This window comes from Condylura cristata, unplaced genomic scaffold, assembly GCF_000260355.1.
Source record: "Condylura cristata isolate star-nosed mole 26May11 unplaced genomic scaffold, ConCri1.0 scaffold00033, whole genome shotgun sequence".
Taxonomy (NCBI): domain Eukaryota; kingdom Metazoa; phylum Chordata; class Mammalia; order Eulipotyphla; family Talpidae; genus Condylura; species Condylura cristata.
Window position 1 is genome coordinate 14,578,672 of NW_004567134.1, and position 12,514 is coordinate 14,591,185.

The 12,514-nt window shown below is 62.6% G+C and overlaps 1 protein-coding gene across 1 annotated transcript in view; it reads left to right on the forward strand.

The window, feature by feature from the left end:
• PLXND1 (plexin D1) overlaps window positions 1-12,514 on the forward strand; it is a 40,109-nt gene that overhangs the window by 4,134 nt on the left and 23,461 nt on the right. The window contains exons 3-4 of the mRNA XM_012732082.1: window positions 11,614-11,790; window positions 12,234-12,365. Of these exons, the coding sequence (XP_012587536.1) occupies window positions 11,614-11,790; window positions 12,234-12,365 (309 nt within the window). The remainder of the gene's footprint in view (window positions 1-11,613; window positions 11,791-12,233; window positions 12,366-12,514) is intronic.

A 12,514-nucleotide genomic window follows, 5' to 3' on the forward strand; every position in this document is an offset into this window, starting at 1 on the left:
GGCTGCTCCTTGGGATTCCTCTGGCCACAGTTCCCCCTCCCCCGTCCTCTGGCAGGAACCAGCCTGGTTCCCACGGTCCCTCCTCCCAGCCTGGCCCCGCAGTGACTCACTGCTGAAGGGGGCTGGGCCTTGCCCCTCTCAGGGACGGAGAGGGTGGCCAAGGGCCTCCTCCCTCCCCAGGGCCAGAGGCTACCTGCTCCTCTTCCACCCTACCTGTGTTTCCCACAGGTTCGTCCTTCCCTCCACCCCGTGGTGGGCACAGGCAGTGTCCACACATCTGGAGGCGCTGCTTCCAGATGTGTCCACGGCCCCCAGCCCGGGGTGGGCAGGGGCAGAGTGGACAGGGAAATCGTTTATTTTGCTCTGGGTGTCTCCCCAGTTATGGCCTAAGGGTTTGGACCTTGTTCCCTGGGTTCAAAGCTTAGGTTTTCCTTCCCGGCTGCATGACCTTGGCCAGTGCCGTAACCTCTCTGCGCCTCAGTTTCCTGATCTGTAAATTGGGGACCACAGAAGCACATCCTTAAGGGTTGTTTGTGGGACTAAATGAATTTTGGTGACGTGCTCGTGCCTGGCTTGAAGGAAGCACCTGGCAGATGCCACCTCTTTTGTTGCTGTCATTCCCCCAGGGGACATTATAGCCCAGGTCTGCGCTTGATCCTAGACAGCAAGCAGTGACCATCTTGGCTTGTTCTCCAGCAGTACAGACGCCGTCACCTCCCAGCTCTAGACCCGGGCGGGAGTCTCAGTAGACGTTTCCAAAGGCCCTGCTGTGCCTGGTCCGGGGCACCAGGGCTTCCGAGGGAAAGTGGGAGCGAAGTGGAGGTAAGGTAGAGCTGGCAGAAGGAAGGTCCAGGCTGGGCAGTCAGCCCTGCCAGAGGCCTGGGGGACCCGACAGCAGGAGGGCGGACAGTGTCTTGGGGGCGCTGGAGGGTGGCAGGTTCAGGGTGCGGGCAGGCCAAGTTGGGGACTGGACTTTATCCCCGGCACATGGGAGCCAGCTGGGTTTTAGCCAGGTGACCAATCAGCACGACACCTCAGTTTCCACTTCTGTAGAACCGGGTGGTAAGTACCCTCAAGACGGGGCCACACGAGCTCACGCATAGAGAACTCTGTGCATGCGGGCGGGCGTGGCTGCAGATTCGATGGTTGTAACATAATGATTCCAGGAAGTTCCTGGCTGGTGAGGAGAGAGGAGAGCCTGGGAGCAGCTGGGGGCAGCCTTCCAGCCCGAGACCCACACATTTGCAAATACTTCTGGGCACTTACCAGGGCAGCCTTGTGGAGGCGCGGTCGGGCCTGGCTCCAGGGTGGCAGGGCTGGGTGATGGGCCTGATTTGAGGGTGTGGAGGGAAGCAGAGGGGTCAGGACTGGCTGGGATGCTGGGGTGCTGCCCCAGAAGTTGGGGTGACAGGAGAGAGGGGAGGCCAGAGCCTGCCCAGCTGGCAGGGCAGGGGCTGCAACAGGGAGCTTCATGGCAAGAGGATGACTTTGTTCTCTCAGTGACCCTGGGCCCTGCCAGGAACCCCCAGGCTGTTCACCACTCCAGAGTCTGGGGGCCGTGAGGTCAGAGGCAAACAACCCCATCTCCCCAGCTTTCGGGGGCCCCAACTCTGTCCCTGATATTGATTGGGGTGCATTTGGGGCTGTTGGTCTATATGAGAGAGAAATCGAGAGGGAATTAGCTTCCGTGGCAGGTGGCTGGGACCTCTTACTTCAACTCTGGTTTGAGGTAAAAGCGAATTAAGTTAGTTGCCACATGCCATTTCTGGGAAACTGAGTCACAGGGCAAGGAAGCGCCTAGCTCCCTCTGCTTCATGCCTTCAGTCTTTGAATGGCCATATTTATATTTTTAAATCAAAAAGAAAGCCGACAGGCAAATGTCGATGCTGCGTTTCAAGGTGTCTTTTTATAGTAAAGGTGGAAAAAAACCCTCCGGCAGTTTTAAACTGGCATTCAGTGGGTGGGTGCGCGTCTCAAGAAGGCGTTTTCTGAACCAATTTAGGGGCTGCAGTGCTGGTTGGGGGTGGAGGGAGAAGCTTCCAAGCTGGTCTTTATATTTGCAGTTGAGTTGGGTTGGGGGCTGGGACTGAGCTCCCGGTGGGTGGCCGAGGGTAGCAGAGAGACGTCCCGTGGGACTTAGGCAGTTCCAGCAGGGTGGGCCGGGATGACCCCACAGACTGCAGCCGGACGGGGCGCAAACAGGTGCCCCCCTAGGTTCCTGAGAGTAACTCTGTGCTCACCTGTGAGCTGTGTGACCCTGGGGAGCCTCTTACCCTCTCTGGTCCTCACTTGTTCCCATTGTGAAACAGGCTGTGTCACTGCCTGAGGATGTGGGCTGATGGGAATCCCATCGGCAGTGCCCAGGAAGTGGCAGGTGGACCTGTGAGGGCGGGGGTGGGGAGCGGGGGGAATACACCTGAGAAAGTGTGTTCAGCACGTGGCACAGCTGGCAGGACAGGGGGTGCTCGGAGGAGAGTGGTGGGCGGGCCCGGCCTGCGGAGGAAGAGAAGAGGAGGAAGAGGAGGTGCGGCTACCCGTGGTGAGCCCCAGGGGCCTGGGGAGGCCTGAAGGGTGTGGACCCCCAGGTAGGGCCCGGAGTGGATGTGTGCCAGACCCTGGCCCAGCTCCCTGGGTTCAAATCCTGACTGTGTCCTCCTCACTCACCCCTCTGGGCCCCCACACCCCATCTGTAAGGTTGCTCAGCACAGACTGGGTGGCTGGGCGGCAGCTGCTGCGGACACACCCCTGCGAGAGGGCGAGGGGAGGACGCGGGGCCGCGGCTGGGCGTGGGGGAGCCGCACGAGGGGCCGCCAGCCCCTTTCTGGCCTCAGTTTCCAGAGCTGCTCCCGCGGCATCGGTTGTTCCTGGGAGTCTTATCGTGTCAGGCGCTTTGCAAGTACGATCACCTACGGGTGTCCCGCTATCGGAGAGCAGAGGGAAACGGCAAACCTCTCCTAAGCCGAGAGAGGGGCCTAAGGCGGAGAAACACACTGTCCTTCATTTACATGGGAAAACCTTGAGCATTTCCAGCCCCCCCAAATCGCCTAAGGTCACTCCAAACAATACATCGAACCCAAAGTTCTAGTGAAAGCAGGCAGGAGGTGGTAAGAACCCACCGGTGCAGGGCAGTTCCCAGGGCCTTTCCGGACCCAAGCAGCAAAGTCCTGGCTGCCCTGGCCATGCCTGACAGAGTGTAGGAGCGGGGGGCCACACTCACTGTTGGGGTGCTGCGGTTAGTACTGTTTCCTCTTGCAGTGGAAATAAATCCTCTTTATCGCTCTCAGTGAGCAAAAACACACTAAGGAGTGTCTCATAAAGCTAAGTGGCTTGACGCAACGTTGGGAGAGCGGGGGAGACCTGGGCAGCGTGTCTTCATCGTCGCCTAGACGGGGTGAGTGTCATCGCTGCTCTACAGGAAGGCGACAGCGGGGGCAAGTGGCCAGCCCGAGGCCGCAGGAGTGACCGTGAGGAGAAGCAGAGCTGTGCTCTCCCCTTCACTCGTCCCACCCGCTGAGTGGGAAGGGGTGAGTGGGCCATTTTAAAGGTGAAGAAACCGAGGCCAGGGAAGCTCTGGCCCTGCTGGGCCCCAGTGCGGAGCGGCGAGGGGTCCTGGCACAGCTGCCCGGCCCCGGGCCCCAGCATGGCACAGGTGTGGGTCTTCTGTTCTTGGGTCAGCAGGACCCCAGGAGCCCAGCACGCCCAGGGCAGCATCTCCTGCCTGTCCTGGGTTCCTGGAGAGGGTTCACTGAGTCCAGCAGTCCGGGAGGGGTTCATCTTTGTCTTCTGACCCTATCCTGCAGGAACCCTCAGATGGTCAGGGAGGGATTCATGACAGGAGACACTGCCCCCCAAGCCATATGCTAATTAGTCTCAGTGAGGGAATCAGGGAAGGCTTCCCGGAGGAGGGGACGTTAGTGCAGGACTTTGACAGCTGGAGCAGGGGAGGCGTTCTGGGCAGAGGACACACGAGGCTCCTGGCGGTGCAGGAGCAAGGGACCTGGTAGCTGGCAGAGACGAGGGGTCTGAGGTGCAGGCCAGGGATCTGGACACACTCCTGTGGGCCTGGGAGCCAGCAAGACTTTGGCAGAAAAGCAAGACCTGGTGGGTCCGTGTCGAGACGGGCCCGTGCTGCAGATGCTGGCAGGACGGGAGTCCCCACGGTGGCTGGGCCAGGTGACTCCCGAGGGGCGCTCCAGCTCAGCCGGTGGTGTGGGCATTGCCATGGAAACCAACCAGCCCCACGTGGGGACAGGCCCGGGAAGTCTCCTGGCGCCAGCCACGTGCATTTGGAGCCTGGCTACCCCAGAGCACAACCACTTCTTTCCAAAGCCCAAGTTTGGGCCTGGGCCGAACCCACCAGCCCGCCTGCAGGGCAGGCTGCTGCCCATAGCGGATTCCCCGCCCCCAGTCTGCAGGCCTTGAGCTCACCCCACCCAGGCCACCTCCCCTGCCCTGAAACACAATAATAAATCACGCGCTGGAGGAGGGAGGAAGCTTGCGGCTCCATTACAGGCCCAGCGAGGCCCCAGTGGGGCGTTAATCATGTAGCTCTCTGCTCTGATCGGTAAATAATGGGGAGGAGGCAATGGGCAGAGGCCTTGAAGTGGGGGCCAGACCCGGGATCGGAGCTCGATGGAGATTGGCTGTCACCTCCACCTCCTGCTCCTCTCAGGGATCCTCTGCTGCGTTTGGGTGACTGAGCTTCCTAGAAGTGATTGTCTCCTCGCTGGGCCTCAGTTTCTCCAGCTTGCGACCCAGGCCCTTTCCAGACCCAAGCAGCCAAGGTCCTGGCAGCCCTGGGCCACGCCCGGCAGAAGTGGTGGGGAGGCTGAGAGAGGGGTCGCGACTCTGGAGCCAGCCGGCCCCAGCCAGCCTGGCTGTGTGACACCAGGCAGGTCACCTCTCCGCTCTGGGCCCCGCTTCCTTGCTGTTCATGGATGGCCCCACGAGGGCGTGGCGAGGGTTACGTGAGGTAATGCCAGCAGAGGCCTCTGCACAAAGTTCACCGGTAGCTGCTTAAAACTGCTCTAGGCGGCCGCTCTGATCCCGACACGGGGGTGGGTCCCTGAACCGGGCTGTGGTCAGTAGAGAGGACCCACGTGTCACTGCTCGTCTCCGGCACATGGGACAAGGGCCCCGGCCAGAGATGTTTGCTGGGGGCCCTGAGCCAGCCCTGTCCTAGCCCTGTCCTCTCAGCTGTCCCCACTGGCCACTGTTCCAGGGTTCTGGGATGGAGGCCAGCACCCCCAGGGGACTGAAGGGAGGGGGTGCCCCAATCTCCAGGCCCTGCCAGCCCCAGGAGGAGAAGGCCCTGGGTGTCCAGGAGGGAAAGGCAGCTGGGTTCTCAGCTTTCCTGGCCAGAGTCCCCTCCAGAGAAAGAAGCAGCCCTGACTGAAACTCCCAGGGTGAGGAGGGGCTGAGTCCGCTGCCCCCCAGCCCCCGGCCCCATCCGAGCTGGCAGGAGGGAGGGATTTTGGACGGGGAAGAGTCGCTGGCTGCCCAGCCCACACTGTGCTCCTCTGGGACTGGGGGGAGGGCTGGAAATGGGGCCAGGCCGGGCGGAATGAGAAACAGCTTCGAGAAGGGGGAGCTGGGTGTCTGGGGGGGCTGCGTCCAGCTAACCAAACAACCACAGTGGCTTGAGTCAGCAGCAGTGGTGGTTGTTCCCAGGCCGATGGCGCGGGCCTGGGCGGGCAGCTCCCAGGCCACTTCCCGGGCGAGGGCGGGGTGCTCGCCAGCCTCAGCTCCTGACCAGAGAAGCCGCTCCATGGAGTGGCTCTTCCTGGGGACGGCTCCGTCCTTGGGGGTCCCCTGCCCCGCCTGGGCCTGCCTGGCTAATTGAGAACGCTGCAGACACCACTGTGCGCGGAGCCCTGGGGCTGGTGCGGTCACTGGCCCATCCAACCACGAGGGCTGAGGCCCAGAGGGGCCGGACTCCCACAGCGAGCCCAGCCAGGGGCCGGGACTCAGCTGCGCCCGTGTGGGGGACACGCGGCAGTGCACCCTGATGCTGTGAGGTGCCGCTGCGGGGGCCCCGCGCACAGCAGCCTCCTGGGGCCCGGCCCTGACCTGCGCCGGCCGCCACATCTGGCGAGTGCAGGGCCTGAGGGCTGTGGGTGGCGGCCGGACATCTTGTGCTCAGGGCGGCCTGGCTGGCTCATTCACCCGGCCCTTCCAGATGGTGCCCAGCTGGCCTGGGTGACCTCAGTGCCCCAGGCTGGGCGACCCACTTCCTCCAGAGAGAGCGTTGGGGAAACCGAGGCAGGCCTCTCGGAAGCCGTGTCTCGTTGTTCACTGGTTCTTCTGCCCGCTTCAGGCAGCCCGCGGGGAGCCGGAGGGGAGGTTACTACTGTGCTGAGTGTCCGAGGCCGGCCGGCCCGTCTCTGTGCCTTCCTTTCCTCGAAGCTCTGTTTTCTCTGACTGCTGTTTTCTGGCCCCGTTGCCCAAGCCCTCGGGCCCTCCAGGAAGCCAGGGCCTTGACCGCCCACCGGGAGCTGCTGGTATTTCCCTTCTGGGCAGCAGCGGGCTTCTTCCTCTTTGGCTTGGGGACCGTTGTCAGAGCATGGTCCATCCTGCCCGCCTGAGCTGGCCCTTGGTGCACACCCTGAGGCGTGCGGTCAGCGAGCCCGCAGCCGTGGTGGTCAGTGCTGGCGGGAGGGAGGGGCTTGGGCACGCCCGGGAGGCACAGGTATGGCTTCTGATCCTGGGCGACCTTGGGCAACCTTGAGAACACTTCTCGGGAGAAGGGGGCGGGTGGCGAGGAGTGGCTGTGCTTCTCACCCTGGCTTTGCAGGAGCAATGCCCAGGCCTGGCCGGGCTCCCGCAGGCTGTCCCTGTCAGATCCGTCACTTGCCTGCGGCCCTGCGGCTTCTCCGGCTCCATCCCTGGCCTTCTCCTGGCCGGCCTGGCCATGCAAACTGAGGAGGAGCATTGTTGGGGGCTGGGTGTCGAGGTTGTAGAGGGTCAGATGGGGGGGGGGAGCCCGCCAGGGGGGTCTGGCAGCAAAGCAGCGCTGCGGGAGGGCCCTGGGGGAGGAAGGCGCTGCGGGTTTTTCCTTTAAGCTTTTTTGTTTCGCAATAACTTTAGATGTGCCGCAAAGTTACAAGGTAGCGCTGTGGCCCGTCCCCCGCCCCGGCCTCCCGGTGCCGAGGCCCTCTACTTCCCTGGGGCGTTTGTCAACACCAAGGAGCCGAAGCTGGTGCTTCACTCTCAGCTAAGCTCTGCCCGGGTCCTTCTCCAAGCTCTCCCATCGCATTAGTGCTTTGCAGGCCCGAGTCTCCCTTGTTGGCATGGGGGTGAATGGGGGGGCCCGGCATAGCCCCAGTGTTCACCCCGCAGAGAAAGCTCAGTTTCCCGGGGTTACCAGTCCATAGTTTTTGAAGACTTGAGCCAGGAACGTGCTCACCCCCCAAGCCCAGGGGGAAGGAACCATGGGGCTGCACTCCCGGGTGCCCGCCGCTGCCTCCTGCTTGGGTGCCACCTGTGGGGTGACTGGGGTTCAGTGGGGCCCGCAGGCAGGACGCTCGAGGCCTGGGAGACGCGCTCGTGAGACGCTTGCTCCAACTGGCTTCCTGGGGAGAGAAAGTCAACACAATTACAGTTGGTAGTGAAATCAATACATCAGCGTTCTACTGGGCGAGTGGCGAAGCCGAGCGTGGGTCCAGGAGGCGGCCAGCGTGGGGAGGGGCGTCCCACCCCAAGAGCAGACCTGAGACCCGCCGCTGTTGTGCAGCCCACCTTCGAGAGGGCTGGCGGGGTCCCAAAGTAGCCGTCAGCGTCTTCCTGGGCTCCAGCACCTGCCTCCACCATGCTGCGGTGTGGCGTGCAACCTCTCTGCTCGGAAAGGAAGCAGCTGAATGCAGTCACTCACACGTTAGTCAAAATTTGTTTCCTTTCTTTAGTAAACTCCCGACCCAGAGCACAATCTCTGCCCTGGGGAAGTTCACATGTGTGCTGCTGTGATGAATGAGTGACAGCGAGTCCCCTGACCGAGGGAGACTCTTCAGCCACATCTGGAGAGCGGGCCAAAGACTTGCCTGCTCAGAGGAGTGGGAAGGGCATTGACTGCTGAGGGAACAGCATTAGAAAAGCTCAGAAGCCCTGCGGAGAAGTGTGACCATATTAAAGGAACTGTGGGAAATGGTGGGGTCGGGTGGGGCAGCGGCCTGAGCTGGAGCAGCTCGCCGAGGGCCTTAACTCCAGGTTCAGTCCCAAGACCAACCGGGGCCTAGCGGAGGGGTTTTGGTCCTGGAGGGGTCCCGGTCCCGGAGGGGCTGCCGTCCTCTGCCTGGAAAGGCTGCTGCGGGCCACCCCCCCTGGAGTGGGGTTCTGGCAGAGGGAAGCTGAGACTTGAAGGCAACTGGTGCTGATGGAGGGGTTTCAGGCAGGGTCGCGGGCCGGGGTAATGTCCCTGGAGACCAAGTCTGGTGGGGGCCATGAGCACTCACGAACAGCCTGGTCCCCAGCCCACGGTCCCCCTTTTCCAGGCCTGCAGCCCCTCCCCCAGCGGGAGGCATTTCCCGCCCGCCCGCCTGTCTGTCCCGCTTCCAGGTCAGCCAGCTTGCAGTCCTGTGACCTCCCTGGCGTGAGGAGTCAGCTTCCCCCCGGAGCACAGATCTTCCAGAGCCGCCAGCGAGTCACTTCTCCTTTAAATTTTTTTTTATTTTATTTTTAGGATAAGAAAAAAAAAAGTTAGAGGAAAGGCTTTTTAGAAAATTCCTTCCGTGCAGAATTAATGGCTTGTGAACGTCAGGGCGGGCAGGCGAGAGCCGGATTCCCTGCACGCTCCCCTCATCCTCTCTGCCTCCCCGACCCGCACCTCACCCCAAGCTGGGCCTCTGGCCTGGCTTTTCCCAGGACCCCCACCCTGCTGAATGGGCCCTCCTTCAGGGCCCAAGACAGAAAACCCAAGTGTCAGGGGAGCCTCCTAGGATACCCCTTCCTGCCCACCCTCCAGAGCTCAGGGAGGGAGGCCACGTCCCCTGGGCAAGGGCTGACAATTTTAATTTTTTAAAATTATTTATTTGTGCATACAGAACTAGGGTACAGGCCAGAGGTGCAGAGGCAGTGAGAGGATTCACCAGAGTCAGAGCGGGGAGCAGAACAGGCAGACTGATGAAGTCCACTGCTGAGGGGAGCAGCGGGCGGGTCAGGAGAGGTCTGCTGCGCCCTGGGGGTCACCTCCGGGGTAGAGACTGAACTCGCACTGCAGCGGCTGTGGCTGGCTTGCAGTGCTGCGTCCTAACCTGTTGCACTACCAGGGAGGGCCCGGCAATTTTTTTTTTAAAGATTTATTTATTTATTCATACAGAACTGGTACAGGCCAGAGATGCGGAGGGTGAGAGGCTTCACCCAAGACAGAGTGGGGAGCAGAACAGGCAGATTGAAGAAGTCCACTGCTGAGGGGAGCAGCGGGCGGGTCAGGAGAGGTCTGCCACGCCATGTGGTCACCTCCGGGGCAGGCGGGGATCGAACTCATGGGGAAGTGGCTTTAGCTTCTCAGTGCTGCGCTTTAACCCGCTGCGCCACCAGGGAGGGCCTGGGCCTGGCAATTTTAATTTTAAAACAGTTTATTATTTGATGATGCAAATAATCCATATTCTGTGAAGAGGAATTGTTTTCCCCTAGGAAAACTGTCCCCGGGGACAGGCTTGGCCCTGGCACCCGTCCTCCTGCCTGCCCGCTGATGGCTCCCATCTCGCCTCCTCTGGGAGTGGCAGCATTGCTGTGGGGTGTGCAGGGCTCTTTCCTGGGTCTCACTTGTGCATGCACAGAATGAGGGCAACAGAGGACCCCAAGAGGGAGCCAAGTCTGGGGAATGACACCCCCAGAGGGAACGAGGTCCCGAGGCCGGGTCCTGCTTAGATTGTTTGAGGAGCAGAAATGGGGCTGGGGCGCAGGGGTGAGGGGTGGAAGAGCGAGGGCCAGAGAGTGTGGGGGGACACTCAGAAGGCCCCCGGGGCCTGATGGAGGATTAGGACTCAGGGTTTTTTCTGAGTGTCCGTAAACCCTTGGGGGTTCCATGCTGGAGAGAGGCCTCTTTACTGCTGACAGGGGGAGACCCCGGGGGCGGGCTGGGAGCTGGGCTGCACACGGGGGCCAGAGGCAGGCGCGGTCAGAAGCCTCTGAGGGAGCTATGGTCGCCCAAACCCTGCTCACAGCAGTCACTGGTGACAGAGCTGGTGTGAGGCCGAAGCAGAAGCAGCTCCGTGGACACTCGGCTGGCGCCCGCAGCCTCTCTTGAGTCACCACATCCAGCCCCTGGAGGGAGCTGCTGCGGCCAGCTGAGAGCTGCGCAAACCAGGCCCAGGGAAGGAAGGGGTCTCACCTAGGTCACCCCCAGCCATCCTGAACCCGCTCAGGACCCACCCTGCGCTCAGGCTCAGCCCCCAGCCCCGTCCTGGAAGCCCTTGGTCTGCGGCTGCGCCCGTTTGCCCACGACAGAAGGACCCACGCCCGTGGCTTTCTCTTAAAACCTCGCTGAGTTCTGGGCAGGCCCCGGGCGGCTCAGGCGCCCACAGAACCAGCCTCTGCTCCCCCAGCTGGCTCCGGCCTGTGCTCTGGTGACCTCCAGGCCCCCGCTAGAGCTGCTGCTGCGGGCCTCTGTCCAGGGGCAAAACGTGGACTCGGTCCACCACCAGCTCTGCTCCTGGAGGCTCGAGGTTGCGCTCCGAGCCTCAGTTCCCATCACAGGCCCTCAGAGGGAGCGGCCGCGGCCGCTCCAGCGCAGCTCCCCGCAAACGTGGCTCTGTGTGGCTGATCGAGTGTCACCAAAATGGCCGCAGGACAGCCTGAAGCTCTTCTCAGCACCCACGTCTCTGTATGGTGGATACAGACCTGGGGTGTCACTGCGGGGCAGGGTGGCCCCTCTGGGCTCAGTTTCGTGGGCCTCTGACGTTGTCCCGTCCACTCTTGAGGGCCACTGTAGTGGGTTTGCACCACTGCCTTCTCCAGAGTGCACCTTCGAGTTCTGTTCGTTATTTTTGTGAAAATGCAGAGGGAAACTTTGAAAGGACCCAGAGACCCGGGGAATGGCCAGGGCCAGGGCACTGCCCACCCTGTGCTGAGACGTGTTGGGCCTGGGTTTGCTGTCTGCTGTGCGTGGTATCCGGCCGTGCGCCGGGGAGGAGGGGCCCCAGTTGGGGCAGGCTTCAGTCGGAGGCTGGTGGACTTCTGGGGCTTTGGGTGGTGCGGGGTGAGTGGAGGCCTGGGAGGAGGAAGCACCGTGGTTGCTATGGACACGCAGCGTGGCAGGAGGCGTGAGGATGGCTTCTGGAGGTCTGGTCTGGACGCCTAGGTCTGCCCGGTGGGGCCCAGCGGGGGGCGGGTGCAGCTCCCAGCTCCTCCCGTCCTGATGCCCTGGGCCCGCCACGCCCGACCTTGTGCCTCACACATGTCCTCCTGCCTGACCATCCCTTTGGGGCAGCTCACAACTGAGACCACGGTCACAGCCAGTCTGGGGTCAGGAACGCGCGGTGTCTGGGCTTCAGTGCAGAGCTGAACCTCTAAAGCAGGAGCAAGACTACAAAGCAATGATGCTGAAGGCAGAGCTGCCAGCCAGCCAGGGAGCAGAAGGTTCCAGAACCGAGTTCTGACTTGCTGTTTCTTTCCCAGCTGCAGCCAGAGCAGCTCGACTGTGGCGCGGCCCACCTGCAGCACCCACTGTCCATCCTGCAGCCCCTGAAGGCCACGCCCGTGTTCCGAGCCCCGGGCCTGTCCTCCGTGGCCGTGGCCAGCGTCAGCAACTACACGGTGGTCTTCCTGGGCACGGCCAGCGGGCGGCTGCTCAAGGTGGGGCTGGGTGCCGGCGGAGCTCACCCCCCCCCACTGCTGGCCCCCCAGCTCGGGCACTGGTTTCCAGAGGCGGCCATAGCCACAGCCAGGCAGGCCCAGCAGGATCTGGCTGCCCCATGGTGGGCAGGACAGACTCGGTGGGGCCCCAGGTGAGGTTGGAGGTGCCCCTCGGCCCCCGCTTCCTCTGTCAGGAAAGTCAGCTGCCTGGCGCGGCGCCATCCAGCACCAGGCCCGCCTAATTGACTCAGACCCCGTAATCTAATTCCCTCGGCTGCCTGGGCAGAAGCCACGGCCTGGGGAGGGGGTGGGAGCCCCTCAACTAGCAGCCGTGGGGGAGATGCCGGGCATGAAGGTGGGGGTGCATCCTCAGCCCCCACATTTGGCCTGCCCCTGCTGTGGGCACCCCCGCACATGGCCACTGATGGCCACTGCCCCCACAGATCAACCTGGACGAGAGCATGCAGGTGGTGAGCCGGCGGGTGGTGACAGTGGCCTACGGGGAGCCGGTGCACCCCGTCATGCAGTTTGACCCAGCCGACCCCAGTTACCTCTACCTGATGACGTCCCACCAGGTGAGGCCACCCCGGCACCCAGATCCCTCGCTCACCTTGCCTCGGACACGCTGCTTCTCCCCCAGACACCCCTTGCCAGCTCGACCATCACCCCGAGTGCAGACACTCTGGGGGAGCCTGTCCCCGAGCTCCGGCCTCTCCCGCTCCGG